The 20,645-nt window shown below is 44.9% G+C and overlaps 1 protein-coding gene across 5 annotated transcripts in view; it reads left to right on the top strand.

The window, feature by feature from the left end:
• LOC139554057 (protein numb homolog) overlaps positions 1 to 19,260 on the top strand; it is a 121,739-nt gene extending 102,479 nt beyond the window's left edge. For 3 of the 5 annotated variants that reach the window (XM_071366975.1, XM_071366978.1, XM_071366974.1), the window contains 6 exons: positions 1,528 to 1,668; positions 6,699 to 6,900; positions 6,981 to 7,277; positions 12,753 to 12,911; positions 14,118 to 14,219; positions 14,518 to 19,260. In XM_071366975.1, coding sequence (XP_071223076.1) covers positions 1,528 to 1,668; positions 6,699 to 6,900; positions 6,981 to 7,277; positions 12,753 to 12,911; positions 14,118 to 14,219; positions 14,518 to 15,725 — 2,109 coding nt within the window. In that variant the 3' untranslated portion in view covers positions 15,726 to 19,260. The remainder of the gene's footprint in view (positions 1 to 1,527; positions 1,669 to 6,698; positions 6,901 to 6,980; positions 7,278 to 12,752; positions 12,912 to 14,117; positions 14,220 to 14,517) is intronic. The other 2 variants (XM_071366979.1, XM_071366976.1) reach the window with 1 other exon arrangement.
• Positions 19,261 to 20,645: the final 1,385 nt, after the last annotated feature.

Raw genomic sequence — 20,645 nt, 5'->3', positions numbered from 1 at the left:
AAGAGGAAATGTTAAACCCCAGGAAGAGGAATGTTAAACCCCAGGAAGAAGAATGTTAAACCCCAGGAAGAGGAAATGCCTCAAAAGAGGAAACCCTTACACACCGCTCACTTGGAACAAGTCACTTTTTTCTGAACTGGTTAAGGTTTTGGTCTCGGGACAGTTTGTTCAAACAATGTTTTATAGCCTGGTTACAGTACACCTGGTATAGAGACTCCTTCATTGAACATCAATAGAACAGGTCCGTATTAAACGGTGGCTTCTGCTGCCCCCTACTGGAGGGAGTCTTTATTACATGGAGGCTTAACAGCATCCTCTCTCGTGGACAAGACTACCTACCAAATTACCCAGTTTATTATGTTCTGGGTTAACCCGAGATTGTCTATCCTAAACATTACGTGTGGATTTACATGCCGTGTTTGTAAAATCACATATTTAATTTAAATATAAGGACTATAGATGCAGGGAAACTGTTCTCTGTTAGACATGGAAAGTCATGGAAGGTTTCATGTGTCTGAGAGTAGGAAACTCTGTATAGGGAAGTGCTTAAAGTAATGTTGTAATATTGACAGTCGGGGATAATGTCTCTCCCATTTAGGACATCGTCGTAAACATAACATTGTGATAATATCTGTTAGACCTGAGGCAATGCTAAGATAACAGTGTAATGTGATAATGCTGTAATGATAATGTCTCTGTAGGACCTGAGGCAATGCTAAGATAACAGTGTAATGTGATAATGCTGTAATGATAATGTCTCTGTAGGACCTGAGGCAATGCTAAGATAACAGTGTAATGTGATAATGCTGTAATGATAATGTCTCTGTAGGACCTGAGGCAATGCTAAGATAACAGTGTAATGTGATAATGCTGTAATGATAATGTCTCTGTAGGACCTGAGGCAATGCTAAGATAACAGTGTAATGTGATAATGCTGTAATGATAATGTCTCTGTAGGACCTGAGGCAATGCTAAGATAACAGTGTAATGTGATAATGCTGTAATGATAATGTCTCTAGGACCTGAGGCAATGCTAAGATAACAGTGTAATGTGATAATGCTGTAATGATAATGTCTCTGTAGGACCTGAGGCAATGCTAAGATAACAGTGTAATGCGATAATGATGTAATGATAATGTCTCTAGGACCTGAGGCAATGCTAAGATAACAGTGTAATGTGATAATGCTGTAATGATAATGTCTCTGTAGGACCTGAGGCAATGCTAAGATAACAGTGTAATGTGATAATGCTGTAATGATAATGTCTCTGTAGGACCTGAGGCAATGCTAAGATAACAGTGTATTGTGATAATGCTGTAATGATAATGTCTCTCTAGGACCTGAGGCAATGCTAAGATAACAGTGTAATGCGATAATGATGTAATGATAATGTCTCTAGGACCTGAGGCAATGCTAAGATAACAGTGTAATGTGATAATGCTGTAATGATAATGTCTCTGTAGGGCCTGAGGCAATGCTAAGATAACAGTGTAATGTAATAATGCTGTAATGATAATGTCTCTGTAGGACCTGATCCTAGACCAGACAATAGAGAAGGTATCGTTCTGCGCTCCGGACAGGAACTTTGAGAGAGCGTTCTCCTACATCTGTAGAGATGGAACTACTAGACGCTGGATCTGCCACTGCTTCATGGCTATCAAGGACTCGGTAAGACCCTAACCTCTAAACCAGACCCTAACCTCTAAACCTGACCCTAACCCCCTAACACCTACCTCCTAACCTCTAAACCTGACCCTAACCTCTAAACCAGACCCTAACCCCCTAACACCTACCTCCTAACCTCTAAACCAGACCCTAACCCCCTAACACCTACCTCCTAACCTCTAAACCAGACCCTAACACCCTAACACCTACCTCCTAACCCCTAAACCAGACCCTAACCTCTAAACCAGACCCTAACCTCCTAACCTCTAAACCAGACCCTAACCCCCTAACACCTACCTCCTAACCTCTAAACCAGACCCTAACCCCCTAACACCTACCTCCTAACCTCTAAACCTGACCCTAACCCCTAAACCAGACCCTAACCTCTGAACCAGACCCTAACCCCTAAACCAGACCCTAACCTCTAAACCAGACCCTAACCTCTGAACCAGACCCTAACCCCTGAACCAGACCCTAACCCCCTAAACCAGACCCTAACCCCTAAACCAGACCCTAACCCCTAAACCAGACCCTAACCCCTGAACCAGACCCTAACCCCTAAACCAGACCCTAACCTCTAAACCAGACCCTAACACCCTAACACCTACCTCCTAACCTCTAAACCAGACCCTAACACCCTAACACCTACCTCCTAACCTCTAAACCAGACCCTAACACCCTAACACCTACCCCCTAACCTCTAAACCAGACCCTAACCCCTGAACCAGACCCTAACCCCCTAAACCTGACCCTAACCCCTAAACCAGACCCTAACCCCCTAACACCTACCTCCTAACCTCTAAACCTGACCCTAACCCCCTAACACCTACCTCCTAACCTCTAAACCTGACCCTAACCCCTAAACCAGACCCTAACCCCCTAACACCTACCTCCTAACCTCTAAACCAGACCCTAACACCCTAAACCAGACCCTAACCCCTAAACCAGACCCTAACCCCCTAACACCTACCTCCTAACCCCTAAACCAGACCCTAACCCCTAAACCAGACCCTAACACCCTAAACCAGACCCTAACCTCTAAACCAGACCCTAACCCCCTAACACCTACCTCCTAACCTCTAAACCAGACCCTAACACCCTAACACCTACCTCCTAACCTCTAAACCAGACCCTAACCCCCTAACACCTACCTCCTAACCCCTAAACCAGACCCTAACCCCCTAACACCTACCTCCTAACCTCTAAACCAGACCCTAACCCCTAAACCAGACCCTAACCCCTAAACCTGACCCTAACACCCTAACACCTACCTCCTAACCTCTAAACCTGACCCTAACCCCCTAACACCTACCTCCTAACCTCTAAACCAGACCCTAACCCCTAAACCAGACCCTAACCCCCTAACACCTACCTCCTAACCTCTAAACCTGACCCTAACCTCTAAACCTGACCCTAACCTCTAAACCAGACCCTAACACCCTAACACCTACCTCCTAACCTCTAAACCTGACCCTAACCCCCTAACACCTACCTCCTAACCTGTTACCCTAACAGCTACCACCTAAACCTAACCTGTTAGACTAACCCTAAAACCAGACCCTAACCCCTGAACCGTTACCCCGATGGGCCAGTTGTGTGCCGCCCTATGGGACTCCCAATCACGGCCGGTTGTGATACAGCCTGGAATCGAACCAGGGTCTGTAGTGACGCCTCTAGCACTAAGATGCAGTGCCTTAGACCGCTGCGCCACTCGGCAGCCCAAGTTAATAAGGACGACCTTGAGCTTGTCTCACTAGTGACATGATTCAAGCCTCCGCATTGGCAGGTGGTGCTGTCAATCATGAACTAACATCACGCAAGGAGAGTCTCCTGTTGCAGAACGCCAAGCTCACCTTCGTATGCTTCATGTCATGAACTAACATCACGCAAGGAGAGTCTCCTGTTGCAGGACGCCAAGTTCACCTTCGTATGCCTCATGTCATGACTGAAGTGGAAAAAGCAGAGTCTCCTGTTGAAGAACGCCAAGCTCACCTTCGTATGCCTCATGTCATGACTGAAGTGGAGAAAGCAGAGTCTCCTGTTGCAGAACGCCAAGCTCACCTTCGTATGCCTCATGTCATGACTGAAGTGGAGAAAGCAGAGTCTCCTGTTGCAGAACGCCAAGCTCACCTTCGTATGCCTCATGTCATGACTGAAGTGGAGAAAGCAGAGTCTCCTGTTGCAGAACGCCAAGCTCACCTTCGTATGCCTCATGTCATGACTGAAGTGGAGAAAGCAGAGTCTCCTGTTGCAGAACGCCAAGCTCACCTTCGTATGCCTCATGTCATGACTGAAGTGGAGAAAGCAGAGTCTCCTGTTGCAGAACGCCAAGCTCACCTTCGTATGCCTCATGTCATGACTGAAGTGGAGAAAGCAGAGTCTCCTGTTGCAGAACGCCAAGCTCACCTTCGTATGCTTCATGTCATGACTGAAGTGGAGAAAATTCCTAAATGTCAACTTACAGACAGCTCTGACACACAAACTTACCCCACCAGACATGCCACCAGGGGTCTCTTCACAGTCCCCAAATTCAAGAAAGCGTAAAGTGTTATATAGAGCCCTTATTGCCTGGGAACTTCCTTCCATCTCATATTGCTCAAATAAACACCAAACCTGGTTTCAATAAACCGATAAAGCAACACGTCACGACACAACGCCTCTCCCCTATTTGACCTGGATAGTTTGTGTGTATGTATTGATATGTAGGCTGTGTGATGTTTTTAAATGTATGTAGTTCTGTCCTTGAGCTGCTCTATTAATGTTTTGTGTTATGTCATGTGCTGTGTGGACCCCGGGAAGAGTAGCTGCTGATTTCACAACAGCTAATACCAAATACTTTTACTGAAGTGTTATTCTCAGGGAGAATGGCTGTTATTAACATGTTGTTAACGTGTTATTAACGTGTTATTAACATGTTGTTAACGTGTTATTAACGTGTTATTGATAACTTCTGAGCCACTCGGTGGGCTGTGGCTTCACTGCCTGTCGGTTGCGTGATGAGTTATTAATGTGTTACTAACAAGTTATTAATGTGTTACTAACAAGTTATTAATGTGTTACTAACAAGTTATTAATGTGTTACTAACAAGTTATTAATGTGTTACTAACAAGTTATTAATGTGTTACTAACAAGTTATTAATGTGTTACTAACAAGTTATTAATGTGTTGTGTTGTCTCTGGGAGAGATTAAGGGAGAGAGTCTGAGCCACTCGGTGGGCTGTGTTATAAACATGTTATTAACGTGTTATTAAGGGAGAGAGTCTGAGCCACTCGGTGGGCTGTGTTATTAAAACCTGTTATGGCTGCAGCCCGACACCGGTACACCTATGACAACATCCAGCTCAAGTGCAGGGCGCGAAATTCAAAATCTATTTTTTTTTTATATTTAACTTTCACACATTAACAAGTCCAATACAGCATTTGAAAGATAAACATCTTGTGAATCCAGCCAACATGTCCGATTTTTTAAATGTTTTACAGAGAAAACACCACATATATTTATGTTAGCTCACCACCAAATAAAAAAGAGGACAGACGTTTTTCACAGCACAAGTAGGATGCAAGTAGCATGCACAAGCCAACCTAACTAACCTAGAACCAACCTAAATAACCTAGAAAAAACTACCTCAGATGACAGTCCTATAACATGTTACACAATAAATCTATGTTTTGTTCAAAAAATGTGCATATTTTAGCTATAAATCAGTTTTACATTACTGCTACCATCATAGCTACAGTCAGAAATCGCACGGGAGTAGCCAGAGAAAATACAGACACCAACGTCAACTACTAATTACACATCATAAAACATTTCAGAAAAATATATGGTGGATAGCTAATGAAAGACAAAGATCTTGTGAATACAGCCAATATTTCCGATTTTTGAAGTGTTTTACAGCGAAAACACAATATATCGTTATATTAGCTTACTACAATAGCTAGCACACAGCAGCATTAATTCTAGTCAAACGGTAGCGATAGCACAGTTCGATAGATATATGAAAAAGCATCCCAAATTGGGTCCTTATCTTTGTTGATCTTCCATCAGAATGTTCTCCAAGGGGTCCTTTGTTCAGAACCGTCTTTATTTGGATCCAGAACGAACGATTTCCCTCTTGAATTAGCAAGCACACTGGCCGTGCGGCGCTAACCTCTCCTTCTTGACAAAATTCTTGCGTCGCATCACGTCTAAAGTCCAGAATAAATTTCAATAATATAATTAAACTATATTGAAAAAACATACTTTAGGATGATATTGTGACATGTATCAAATAAAATCGAAGCCAGAGATCATATTCACCTTTAACAAGGGTTTTCCAGGAGCCGAGTCCAGGTCCAACTTCGCGCCCAGGAAAAAAAATAAAGTGCGCACATCTCACTCCAAGAGGTTGTGTTCAATCCCAGGACGAGATAATCAAGTCATTTCTGCTCTCACTTCCGCATGACACCCAGGGGAAGGCGTATGACGTGTTTCTACAGTCCTAAGTGACATGCCCTTTTATAGACAAGCTCTTGAAGAGAGACATCGATTTTGGAAATCTCACTTCCGGATAGGAAATGGGCTGTAAAAAGAGTTCTGTTCCACTTAGAGAAATAATTCAAACGGTTTTAGAAACTAGAGACTGTTTTCTATCCAATAGTAATAATAATATGCATATTGTACGAGCAAGAATTGAGTAAGAGGCCGTTTGAAAATGGGCACCTTTTTCCAGTTTTTCAATACGCCCCCTGCAGCCATAACAAGTTAAGGGAGAGAGTCTGAGCCACTCGGTGGGCTGTGTTATTAACATGTTATTAACGTGTTATTAAGGGAGAGAGTCTGAGCCACTCGGTGGGCTGTGTTATTAACATGTTATTAACGTGTTATTAAGGGAGAGCGTCTGAGCCACTCGGTGGGCTGTGTTATAAACATGTTATTAACGTGTTATTAAGGGAGAGAGTCTGAGCCACTCGGTGGGCTGTGTGATTAAGGGAGAGAGTCTGAGCCACTCGGTGGGCTGTGTTATTAACATGTTATTAACGTGTTATTAAGGGAGAGCGTCTGAGCCACTCGGTGGGCTGTGCCTTCGCTGCCTGTCTGGAGAGGAAACAGAGGAGAGAGAAGGAGTGTGGTGTCACGGCAACCTTCGACTCCAACAGAACCACCTTCACCAGGGAGGGCTCGTTCCGAGTTACCACGGCGACGGAAGCCGCTGAGCGAGAGGAGGTCATGAGGCAGTTACAGGACAAGAAAGGTGTGTTCTTGTGACCCGTTCTTCACATGATGTATCTATCTGGTCGTCTACCATCCCCTGATGTTTTACCTTTCCTACAGCAGAGGGCGATGTCAGGCCCTCCATCGCTCTCTCCTCAGGCCCCAGCGAGGGTGTGGTGAACCAGGCTGTGGCCCCTCTACCAGGGCCACCGTCCCCCTCCTCCTCTCCTCCCCCGGGCCCCCAGGTTATCCCCCGCCGACACGCCCCAGTGGAGGTCCTGGCCAGACAGGGTTCCTTCAGAGGGTTCCCTGCCCTCAACAACAACTCTTCTCCCTTCAAACGGCAGCTGTCCCTCAGGATGAACGATCTGCCCTCTACCATGCAGAGGAGTTCTGACTTCCCCATGAAGAACACAGGTCAGTCTGTAACTAGTCTGACTTCTCCAGGAAGAACACAGGTCAGTCTGTAACTAGTCTGACTTCTCCATGAAGAACACAGGTCAGTCTGTAACTAGTCTGACTTCTCCAGGAAGAACACAGGTCAGTCTATAACTAGTCTGACTTCTCCATGAAGAACACAGGTCAGTCTATAACTAGTCTGACTTCTCCAGGAAGAACACAGGTCAGTCTGTAACTAGTCTGACTTCTCCAGGAAGAACACAGGTCAGTCTGTAACTAGTCTGACTTCTCCAGGAAGAACACAGGTCAGTCTGTAACTAGTCTGACTTCCCCATGAAGAACACAGGTCAGTCTGTAACTAGTCTGACTTCTCCAGGAAGAACACAGGTCAGTCTGTAACTAGTCTGACTTCTCCAGGAAGAACACAGGTCAGTCTGTAACTAGTCTGACTTCTCCAGGAAGAACACAGGTCAGTCTGTAACTAGTCTGACTTCTCCATGAAGAACACAGGTCAGTCTGTAACTAGTCTGACTTCTCCATGAAGAACACAGGTCAGTCTGTAACTAGTCTGACTTCTCCATGAAGAACACAGGTCAGTCTATAACTAGTCTGACTTCTCCATGAAGAACACAGGTCAGTCTATAACTAGTCTGACTTCTCCAGGAAGAACACAGGTCAGTCTGTAACTAGTCTGACTTCTCCATGAAGAACACAGGTCAGTCTATAACTAGTCTGACTTCTCCATGAAGAACACAGGTCAGTCTATAACTAGTCGGACTTCTCCAGGAAGAACACAGGTCAGTCTATAACTAGTCTGACTTCTCCAGGAAGAACACAGGTCAGTCTGTAACTAGTCTGACTTCCCCATGAAGAACACAGGTCAGTCTGTAACTAGTCTGACTTCCCCATGAAGAACACAGGTCAGTCTGTAACTAGTCTGACTTCTCCAGGAAGAACACAGGTCAGTCTGTAACTAGTCTGACTTCCCCATGAAGAACACAGGTCAGTCTGTAGCTAGTCTGACTTCTCCATGAAGAACACAGGTCAGTCTGTAACTAGTCTGACTTCTCCAGGAAGAACACAGGTCAGTCTGTAACTAGTCTGACTTCTCCAGGAAGAACACAGGTCAGTCTGTAACTAGTCTGACTTCTCCAGGAAGAACACAGGTCAGTCTGTAACTAGTCTGACTTCCCCATGAAGAACACAGGTCAGTCTGTAACTAGTCTGACTTCTCCAGGAAGAACACAGGTCAGTCTGTAACTAGTCTGACTTCTCCATGAAGAACACAGGTCAGTCTGTAACTAGTCTGACTTCTCCAGGAAGAACACAGGTCAGTCTGTAACTAGTCTGACTTCTCCAGGAAGAACACAGGTCAGTCTATAACTAGTCTGACTTCTCCAGGAAGAACACAGGTCAGTCTGTAACTAGTCTGACTTCTCCATGAAGAACACAGGTCAGTCTGTAACTAGTCTGACTTCTCCAGGAAGAACACAGGTCAGTCTATAACTAGTCTGACTTCTCCAGGAAGAACACAGGTCAGTCTGTAACTAGTCTGACTTCTCCAGGAAGAACACAGGTCAGTCTGTAACTAGTCTGACTTCTCCATGAAGAACACAGGTCAGTCTATAACTAGTCTGACTTCTCCAGGAAGAACACAGATCAGTCAGTAACTAGTCTGACTTCTCCAGGAAGAACACAGGTCAGTCTGTAACTAGTCTGACTTCCCCATGAAGAACACAGGTCAGTCTGTAACTAGTCTGACTTCTCCAGGAAGAACACAGGTCAGTCTGTAACTAGTCTGACTTCTCCAGGAAGAACACAGGTCAGTCTGTAACTAGTCTGACTTCTCCATGAAGAACACAGGTCAGTCTATAACTAGTCTGACTTCTCCAGGAAGAACACAGGTCAGTCTGTAACTAGTCTGACTTCCCCATGAAGAACACAGGTCAGTCTGTAACTAGTCTGACTTCTCCAGGAAGAACACAGGTCAGTCTGTAACTAGTCTGACTTCTCCAGGAAGAACACAGGTCAGTCTGTAACTAGTTTGACTTCTCCATGAAGAACACAGGTCAGTCTGTAACTAGTCTGACTTCTCCAGGAAGAACACAGGTCAGTCTATAACTAGTCTGACTTCTCCAGGAAGAACACAGGTCAGTCTATAACTAGTCTGACTTCTCCAGGAAGAACACAGGTCAGTCTATAACTAGTCTGACTTCTCCAGGAAGAACACAGGTCAGTCTATAACTAGTCTGACTTCTCCAGGAAGAACACAGGTCAGTCTGTAACTAGTCTGACTTCCCCATGAAGAACACAGGTCAGTCTGTAACTAGTCTGACTTCTCCAGGAAGAACACAGGTCAGTCTATAACTAGTCTGACTTCTCCAGGAAGAACACAGGTCAGTCTATAACTAGTCTGACTTCCCCAGGAAGAACACAGGTCAGTCTGTAACTAGTCTGACTTCCCCATGAAGAACACAGGTCAGTCTGTAACTAGTCTGACTTCTTCATGAAGAACACAGGTCAGTCTGTAACTAGTCTGACTTCTCCAGGAAGAACACAGATCAGTCAGTAACTAGTCTGACTTCCCCATGAAGAACACAGGTCAGTCTATAACTAGTCTGACTTCTCCAGGAAGAACACAAGTCAGTCTGTAACTAGTCTGACTTCCCCATGAAGAACACAGGTCAGTCTGTAACTAGTCTGACTTCTCCAGGAAGAACACAGGTCAGTCTATAACTAGTCTGACTTCCCCAGGAAGAACACAGGTCAGTCTGTAACTAGTCTGACTTCCCCATGAAGAACACAGGTCAGTCTGTAACTAGTCTGACTTCTTCATGAAGAACACAGGTCAGTCTGTAACTAGTCTGACTTCTCCAGGAAGAACACAGATCAGTCAGTAACTAGTCTGACTTCCCCATGAAGAACACAGGTCAGTCTGTAACTAGTCTGACTTCTCCAGGAAGAACACAGGTCAGTCTGTAACTAGTCTGACTTCTCCATGAAGAACACAGGTCAGTCTGTAACTAGTCTGACTTCTCCAGGAAGAACACAGGTCAGTCTGTAACTAGTCTGACTTCTCCAGGAAGAACACAGGTCAGTCTGTAACTAGTCTGACTTCCCCATGAAGAACACAGGTCAGTCTGTAACTAGTCTGACTTCCCCATGAAGAACACAGGTCAGTCTATAACTAGTCTGACTTCTCCATGAAGAACACAGGTCAGTCTATAACTAGTCTGACTTCTCCAGGAAGAACACAGGTCAGTCTGTAACTAGTCTGACTTCTCCAGGAAGAACACAGGTCAGTCTGTAACTAGTCTGACTTCCCCATGAAGAACACAGGTCAGTCTGTAACTAGTCTGACTTCTCCATGAAGAACACAGGTCAGTCTATAACTAGTCTGACTTCTCCAGGAAGAACACAGGTCAGTCTGTAACTAGTCTGACTTCTCCAGGAAGAACACAGGTCAGTCTGTAACTAGTCTGACTTCTCCAGGAAGAACACAGGTCAGTCTGTAACTAGTCTGACTTCTCCATGAAGAACACAGGTCAGTCTATAACTAGTCTGACTTCTCCAGGAAGAACACAGGTCAGTCTGTAACTAGTCTGACTTCCCCATGAAGAACACAGGTCAGTCTGTAACTAGTCTGACTTCTCCAGGAAGAACACAGGTCAGTCTGTAACTAGTCTGACTTCTCCAGGAAGAACACAGGTCAGTCTGTAACTAGTTTGACTTCTCCATGAAGAACACAGGTCAGTCTGTAACTAGTCTGACTTCTCCAGGAAGAACACAGGTCAGTCTATAACTAGTCTGACTTCTCCAGGAAGAACACAGGTCAGTCTATAACTAGTCTGACTTCTCCAGGAAGAACACAGGTCAGTCTATAACTAGTCTGACTTCTCCAGGAAGAACACAGGTCAGTCTATAACTAGTCTGACTTCTCCAGGAAGAACACAGGTCAGTCTGTAACTAGTCTGACTTCCCCATGAAGAACACAGGTCAGTCTGTAACTAGTCTGACTTCTCCAGGAAGAACACAGGTCAGTCTATAACTAGTCTGACTTCCCCAGGAAGAACACAGGTCAGTCTGTAACTAGTCTGACTTCCCCATGAAGAACACAGGTCAGTCTGTAACTAGTCTGACTTCTTCATGAAGAACACAGGTCAGTCTGTAACTAGTCTGACTTCTCCAGGAAGAACACAGATCAGTCAGTAACTAGTCTGACTTCCCCATGAAGAACACAGGTCAGTCTATAACTAGTCTGACTTCTCCAGGAAGAACACAAGTCAGTCTGTAACTAGTCTGACTTCCCCATGAAGAACACAGGTCAGTCTGTAACTAGTCTGACTTCTCCAGGAAGAACACAGGTCAGTCTATAACTAGTCTGACTTCTCCAGGAAGAACACAGGTCAGTCTATAACTAGTCTGACTTCCCCAGGAAGAACACAGGTCAGTCTGTAACTAGTCTGACTTCCCCATGAAGAACACAGGTCAGTCTGTAACTAGTCTGACTTCTTCATGAAGAACACAGGTCAGTCTGTAACTAGTCTGACTTCTCCAGGAAGAACACAGATCAGTCAGTAACTAGTCTGACTTCCCCATGAAGAACACAGGTCAGTCTGTAACTAGTCTGACTTCTCCAGGAAGAACACAGGTCAGTCTGTAACTAGTCTGACTTCTCCATGAAGAACACAGGTCAGTCTGTAACTAGTCTGACTTCTCCATGAAGAACACAGGTCAGTCTATAACTAGTCTGACTTCTCCAGGAAGAACACAGGTCAGTCTATAACTAGTCTGACTTCTCCATGAAGAACACAGGTCAGTCTGTAACTAGTCTGACTTCTCCAGGAAGAACACAGGTCAGTCTATAACTAGTCTGACTTCTCCATGAAGAACACAGGTCAGTCTATAACTAGTCTGACTTCTCCATGAAGAACACAGGTCAGTCTGTAACTAGTCTGACTTCCCCATGAAGAACACAGGTCAGTCTATAACTAGTCTGACTTCCCCATGAAGAACACAGGTCAGTCTGTAACTAGTCTGACTTCTCCAGGAACACTCTTGTCTCATTCACCTACAATAGCAGCCATCACTTTGTAACCATGTATGAAACAATATTAGGCATCAGTGGCTTGCTATGTGAACTTTGGTTTTCAGAATGTTTTTGTCCATAATGTATCTGTCCAATACAACAGTTTTGTCCATAATGTATCTGTCCAATACAACAGTATTGTCCATAATGTATCTGTCCAATACAACAGTATTGTCCATAATGTATCTGTCCAATACAACAGTATTGTCCATAATGTATCTGTCCAATACAACAGTATTGTCCATAATGTATCTGTCCAATACAACAGTATTGTCCATAATGTATCTGTCCAATACAACAGTTTTGTCCATAATGTATCTGTCCAATACAACAGTGTTTTTTGTGAGGGTACCTCATGGCTGAAATGTCTGAAGAATGTACATGTCCTTTCCCCGTTCCTCCAGTCCCAGAGATGGAAGGAGAGGGGGACAGCATCAGCTCACTGTGTACCCAGATCGCCTCAGCCTTCAGTGGGCCTCCTGAAGACCCCTTCTCCCAGGCCCCCATGCCCCGACCAACCTCCTCCCCACAGTCACCTGTAGCGCCCCCGGGGGCTCAGACAGGTAACTACACTCCACTGCAACACAAACCTAGACAGCCGACACACACCACACAATAACACAAGTTCACATGCATTTTTCTGGGCCTTGTCTCCCTGCATTTTGAGGAACACATTATGAAGTGTTTATGACACTTCAGTTGATCATTTCTTGCATATTAATTCATTATCTAATATTACCATGTCTATATACAACATGGTGTCTGTACATATCATCTAATATTACCATGTCTATATACAACATGGTGTCTGTACATATCATCTAATATTACCATGTCTATATACAACATGGTGTCTGTATGTATCATCTAATATTACCATGTCTATATACAACATGGTGTCTGTATATATCATCTAATATTACCATGTCTATATACAACATGGTGTCTGTATATATCATCTAATATTACCATGTCTATATACAACATGGTGTCTGTATATATCATCTAATATTACCATGTCTATATACAACATGGTGTCTGTATATATCATCTAATATTACCATGTCTATATACAACATGGTGTCTGTACATATCATCTAATATTACCATGTCTATATACAACATGGTGTCTGTATGTATCATCTAATATTACCATGTCTATATACAACATGGTGTCTGTATATATCATCTAATATTACCATGTCTATATACAACATGGTGTCTGTATGTATCATCTAATATTACCATGTCTATATACAACATGGTGTCTGTATATATCATCTAATATTACCATGTCTATATACAACATGGTGTCTGTATATATCATCTAATATTACCATGTCTATATACAACATGGTGTCTGTATATATCATCTAATATTACCATGTCTATATACAACATGGTGTCTGTATATATCATCTAATATTACCATGTCTATATACAACATGGTGTCTGTATATATCATCTAATATTACCATGTCTATATACAACATGGTGTCTGTATATAACATCTAATATTACCATGTCTATATACAACATGGTGTCTGTATGTATCATCTAATATTACCATGTCTATATACAACATGGTGTCTGTATGTATCATCTAATATTACCATGTCTATATACAACATGGTGTCTGTATGTATCATCTAATATTACCATGTCTATATACAACATGGTGTCTGAACTACTAGCAGTTCCTGTCTCTCTGTCTGTTGTTGTGAACGGTCCTGTCTTCTCTCCTTCTCCTGCTCTATCTAACTCTCCAGCACTGCCCCCTCCACTTCCTGCCCGAGACACTAACCCCTGGGCCAAGACTCCTGGCCACGCAGGGCACCATACACCCCCGACGTCCTCCTCAGCACACCCAGGTAAGGACTTGGTGTTTGGTTACTGTGGTTGTTCTGTTTCTATGGACTGAGACACCAGACCAGAACACAGACAGGCTGGATTCAACTAAACTGATTCCACAGCAAGTCTGACGTGGGATGAGGGCTTAGCAAGTTAGCAACGTCATGATTGTCATCAATCAATCATATCTATTGATAAAGCTATTTCTACACCATCTGTTGTCGGTGTTATTGTACAATTTTAAGATGTTTTCAGGTTCAATTATTAGTAATTACTCCGAAACGTCTATTAAACATTCCATGATGTTTTCTCTACCAGGAGGTGATTGGACGACCCCAGTGATTGTAGCTCCTCCCTCCGCCACATCGTCTCCTTCTCACCACTCCCACCGCCGCACGCCGTCGGAGGCTGACCGCTGGCTCGAGGAGGTCACTAAGTCTGTCCGCACTCCGCAACTCGGGTCCACACCCCCCTCCCAACCGTTCCTCACCCCCAACCCCCCAGCCTTCTCCATCCCCCCAACCCAGGCTTTCATTGTCCCCATGCCTTCCACCCAGGCCTTCCCTGCCACACTACCCTCTAACCAGACCTTCCCTGCTACACTAACCCCTAACCAGGCCTTCCCTGCCACACTACCCCCTAACCAGGCCTTCCCTGCTACACTACCCCCTAACCAGGCCTTCCCTGCTACACTGCCCCCTAACCAGGCCTTCCCTGCCACACTACCCCCTAACCAGGCCTTCCCTGCCACACTACCCCTTAACCAGGCCTTCCCTGCTACACTACCCCCTAACCAGGCCTTCCCTGCTACACTACCCCCTAACCAGCCCTTCTCCACACCCCCTTCCCAGCCCTTCTCCACACCCCCTTCCCAGGCGTTTGCTGTACCCACCCCCCCAACCCAGGAAGTTGCCCCTGTGGCCTTCATGTCCTCCCTGCCCCCTGCGATTCCCATGCTGCCCCCTCGCCAGCCTGCCTACCACACCCAGGCCCCAGCCTCCTACCCCATGTCCAACGGGCTGCCCTATGCCCATCCCAGTGTGCCCGTGATGGGCATCACACCCTCTCAGATGGTGGCCAATGTGTTTGGTTCAGCCACTCAGCCCCAGGCGTACCCCACCCCCCAGCCCCAGGCGTACCCCACCCCCCAGCCCCAGGCGTACCCCACCCCCCAGCCCCAGGCGTACCCCACCCCCCAGCCCCAGGCGTACCCCACCCCCCAGTATGACCCTGTTCAGCACACTGTGTGTATCCCCTTCAGTAACCCCCACCAGCAGCCCCTTCCCTTCCAGGCACCCAATGGGAGTGTAGCCTTCAACGGGGGTGGGGCCGACAGCTGGGCCCCTCCCTCCCTGCCCCCGCCGTCCTCCCCGGCCCCTCCCCTGCCCCCGCAACCCCTGGCGACGGCCGATCCCTTCGAGGCCAAGTGGGCCGCCCTGGAGAGCCATTCCCGCCAGCGCATCACGCCGTCGCCCACTAACCCCTTCTCCTCCGAGCTGCATAAGACCTTTGAGATCCAACTCTAGAGCCTGAGAAGCTAGGAGGAGGAGGTGGACTGGGACTGAGGAGGAGGAGGAGGTGGACTGGGACTGAGGAGGAGGAGGTGATGGGGAGAGGATACTTTTTTAATGAATTTGCAGGTTGGTGAGAGACGGAAGAGGAGCAGACTAGCCTTTCTCTCAGTCTCTACATCCGCCTGGATTGGCTTAGTGGAGGACCTGAGTGGAGGAGATGGATGGGTGGAGCTATCAGCAGGGATGAAGGATGGAAACAGGAAGGAGACATGGCGGTGCTGCTGCTTACCAGACATTTAATTTGTATTGTGGGTTTAGTTGTGTTGTTGCTTTGGATGACATGGAAGTGGACATGATGACCCTGTGGAGTGGTAGATCTGAGACCACACAACCCCAACCCGAGCCCCGACCCCAGCACCCAGCCCCGACCCGAGCCCCGAGCCCCGACCCCAACCCCAGCCCCGACCCCCAGCCCCAGCCCCGAGCCCCGACCCCAGCACCCAGCCCCGACCCGAGCCCCGACCCCAGCCCCAACCCCAGCCCCGAGCCCCAGCCCCGAGCCCCGACCCCAGCACCCAGCCCCGACCCGAGCCCCAACCCCAGCCCCGAGCCCCGACCCGAGCCCCGACCCGAGCCCTCCCAGCTCTCGAGACACACTCAAACAACTTTACCAGGGGTTGCTACCCCTTCCTCCATCTCCTGGTCCAGCTCACAGCGCCCCCAGGTGGCTGGAGTATGATTTGCTCTCCCGACCACCTGGCAGGCAGAAGGACTGCAGCACTGAAAGACAACTGAGCTTCCAGACCAGAGGTTCTCATCTAAAAAAAAAAAAAAGTGAGAGAATGCCAAAATCTTTATTTTTATGCATTAAGGTATATTTTAAAATAGCTTTGGAAATCTAACAGGAGAGTTGTATGTAATCTTTGCCAAGGGCACAGAGGATAGCTAGCTATAATGAGAATGAGTGGATGTGCAACGTGTATACAAGAAATGATCATATATTATAAATATATATCTATTAAGAATATATTAGTGTACACAGCTCACGGCGACTGGTTTCTATGATGACGTAAAGAGAGTGTGTGTTGAAGGGACAGCTGTTTTATTTTGTATTTTTAATGAATTCTGTCTTATTTTGCCGTTCGTTGTTTTCATCCTGTGATTGGATGAGCATCTCACTGTAAATAGTAAATCATCATTGCAGCAACAATCAATGTGGATCTAGCGGTGTGATGGTAGTATGGGGTACCCCGGGGTGTATTCATTAAGAACCAAACGGGGAGGGACCTACTTGAATTTTCCAATAGAAACTCTTGTTTCCATTGCATAACGTTTTGCTACGGTGTGCGACTAATGAATACACCCCAGGCTGCCTCTGCTACCACTGATCTGCTCTCTCAAGTCTCCTTACTACGATAGTACTCATCTAGTACTCGATAGTACTAGTAATTAGTACTCATCTAGTACTCGATAGTACTAGTAATTAGTACTCATCTAGTACTCGATAGTACTAGTAATTAGTACTCATCTAGTACTCGATAGTACTAGTAAGTAGTACTCATCTAGTACTCGATAGTACTAGTAAGTAGTACTCATCTAGTACTCGATAGTACTAGTAAGTAGTACTCATCTAGTACTCGATAGTACTATTCGTTAGTACTTAACTACATTTGATTTCCATCTTCATTGTCATTCTTTTATTTTTTGTGGTAATGTTTGTATTTTTTTGTTGTTGTATTTTAACACTATGGACAGTGTCATCTCCGAATTTTATTTATCCTTCAATGATATTATTTTTTAAATAAAAATGATTGATTTCCCATATTATTTGCACAAGCACTATAGTACAGTAGTTTATCATTTGATGACTTTAGTGAACGATGGTCATCAGTTCATGGCTGTGGGTAATGTATGTTTTCGCTTAACGTAACTACGTTAACGTCTTAACGTAACTGAAATCTGTGGCTAGGGTTGCAAAATTCCAGTAACTTTTTTAAAAAGTTCCCAGGATTAAAAACCTGGGAATTTTGGTAGAGTTAGCGGAAACGTGCAACCCTATCGGTGTCAGAAGGACAGGGTGTCCTGACCTCTTTAATCTGACGGTGGGCCTGACCTCTTTAATCTGACGGTGGGCCTGACCTCTTTAATCTGATGGTGGTCCTGACCTCTTTAATCTGACGGTGGGCCTGACCTCTTTAATCTGACGGTGGGCCTGACCTCTTTAATCTGACGGTGGTCCTGACCTCTTTAATCTGACAGTGGTCCTGACCTCTTTAATCTGACGGTGGTCCTGACCTCTTTAATCTGACAGTGGGCCTGACCTCTTTAATCTGATGGTGGGCCTGACCTCTTTAATCTGACGGTGGCCCTGACCTCTTTAATCTGACGGTGGTCCTGACAGTGAGTCCAGCTGTTTGCAGTGGAAAGAGACAGAGAATCTGTTTGTCTCTTTCTCGGGGTTGAGTCCTAAATGGAACACTATTCCCTACATAGTGCACTACTTTTGACCAGGAGTATGGAGCGATAGTGTGTGTACAGTGCATTTGAAAAGTATTCAGACCCCTTAACTTTTCCCCCATGTTGTTACGTTTCAGCCTTATTCTACAATTGATTCAATTGTAGAATTGAATCAAGATTGCTAAGTTTGGCCGGGCGACCAGCTCTAGGAAGAGTCTTGGTGGTTCCAAACTTCTTCCATTTAAGAATGATGGAGGCCACTGTGTTCTTGGGAACCTTCAATGATGCAGAAATGTTTTGGTACACTTCCCCAGATCTGTGCCTCGACACAATCCTGTCTCGGAGCTCAACGGACAATTCCTTCGACCTCATGGCTTGGTTTTTGCTCTGACATGCACTGTCAACTGTGGGACCTTATATAGACAGGTGTGTGCCTTTCCAAATCATGTCCAATCAATTGAATTGACCACAGGTGGACTCCAATCAAGTTGTAGAAACATCTCAAGGATGATCAATGGAAACAGGATGCACCTGAGCTCAATGTTGAGTCTCATAGCAAAAGGTCTGAATAGTTATGTAAATAAGGTATTTCAGTTTTTTCGCTTTGTCATTATGGGGTACTGTGTGTAGATTGATGTGGATTTTTTTTGTATTTAATACATTTTAGAATGAGGCTGTAATGTAACAAAATGTGGAAAGTCAAGGGGTGTGAATACTTTCCGAAGGCGCTGTATATAGTGCACTACTTTTGACCAGGAGTAGTGCACTATATAGGGAATAGGGAGCCATTTGGGATGGACCCTCTGTCTCTCACTCTGGTCTGACATACTTGTTTTATCAGGCCTTTTTAATCAAACCAGTTTTATCAAGCCTGTGAATAAGATCAGTTCTCTGATCAGTTCTCTGAATTGATCAGATTCTAGTGAATCTGATCTGGTATCTGATCTAGTGAATCTGATCTGTTCTCTGATCAAGTGTTCTCTGATCTAGTGAATCTGATCTGTTCTCTGATTTCATTACTTTATTCCACTTCTTTCCAGAACAATAGAAGCTAAAAATATGTAATAAATTGATGGTGGAAGAGGAAAAACAAGCTTCTGGGTGGTTCTTTATGTGTTCAGTGAGTTCCGTGAGTTCCATGTGTTCCGTGAGTTCAGTGTGTTCAGTGAGTTCAGTGTGTTCCGTGAGTTCCATGTGTTCCGTGAGTTCAGTGTGTTCCGTGAGTTCAGTGTGTTCCGTGTGTTCAGTGAGTTCCATGTGTTCCGTGAGTTCAGTGTGTTCAGTGAGTTCCATGTGTTCCGTGAGTTCAGTGTGTTCAGTGTGTTCCGTGTTCACTGTATTCACGATGCCTTTCTTTGACTCTGCTACTAGTGATTTACATATATTTTAAAAAGTAACTTTACCTGCTAAAACTTCATCTGCACACTGCAATGTTAAGTCAGATTTAACAGGTATTCGTAAGAGGAGTTTTTTTTCTCTCCAGACGACAGTTATTAATTCAACGTCTTCATGAAACATGTCAAATACTGGAAGTAATCAATTGGAAATTGCCATGAGTTTATATTTTTCTGACTTCCAAGTCAATTTTATGCAATGTAGGTAATTGTGTAGGATTTTTTATCTTAAACCTCCCGCTTTGGGCTGGATGTGTCAATATATAGTTCATACATAATTCCAAGAGCAGAATGACTGTTTTACCTAAATTAGCCTTGAAATCGACAATTTTCTGGAAGCTGTGAAGTGTCATTTTCGTACATTTTTGACCCATTGGCCAGCACCCACCTAGCAATTTGAGGTCCAGCCAATGAGCTTCGGCCCCTAGCCATTTGATTGACAGCTAGCATTAGCAAGACTCGCAGAGAGAGAGAGCAATGATGTTCTGCACACATATGACGTAGTACACCATTTTCAGGGACCCGTTTGGGCACTTGAATGCTACTTTCAGAACTACCGGAAATTCTCTAAGATATAATATTCATTATCTCACCTCCTCTGACTGCGTGGGGGCGCTGCCATGACAACGTCCCCTTGTCCATCACAGAGAGGAAGAGGTGAAGCGAGAGGGATAACTGGGCCCAAAATATGGCTTCTCCAGCAGGTGCCGTTTTTTCGCATGGAGGTCCATTAGAGTGTCGATTTAGATTGTTTTTATTTTTTATGTATGGCTTATTTTCTACGTGTGGCTCTTTTGATCGAATAGAGGTTTCGTAATTATTATGTTGTTTTGTTACTGATATAAGTACGATATATTGGAGTTGGTCGTCACTTTGTTCGCACAGCCACAAAGTCATAAACCCCACCAATTTCTACAATTTATCTTCTTAAAATGTGATTTAAAACCTTAACCACAGTGCTAAACTTATGCCTAACCTTAAATGAAAACCACAACGCGAATTTTAGTTTTCATGAATTTCTACGATATAGACTATCGTCTTTGTGGCTGTGGTAACTAGTTATTAACTAGTTGTGCCTGTT

This window comes from Salvelinus alpinus, chromosome 25 (genome assembly GCF_045679555.1).
Source record: "Salvelinus alpinus chromosome 25, SLU_Salpinus.1, whole genome shotgun sequence".
NCBI lineage: Eukaryota > Metazoa > Chordata > Actinopteri > Salmoniformes > Salmonidae > Salvelinus > Salvelinus alpinus.
This window is presented reverse-complemented; position numbering and strand designations above follow the sequence as displayed.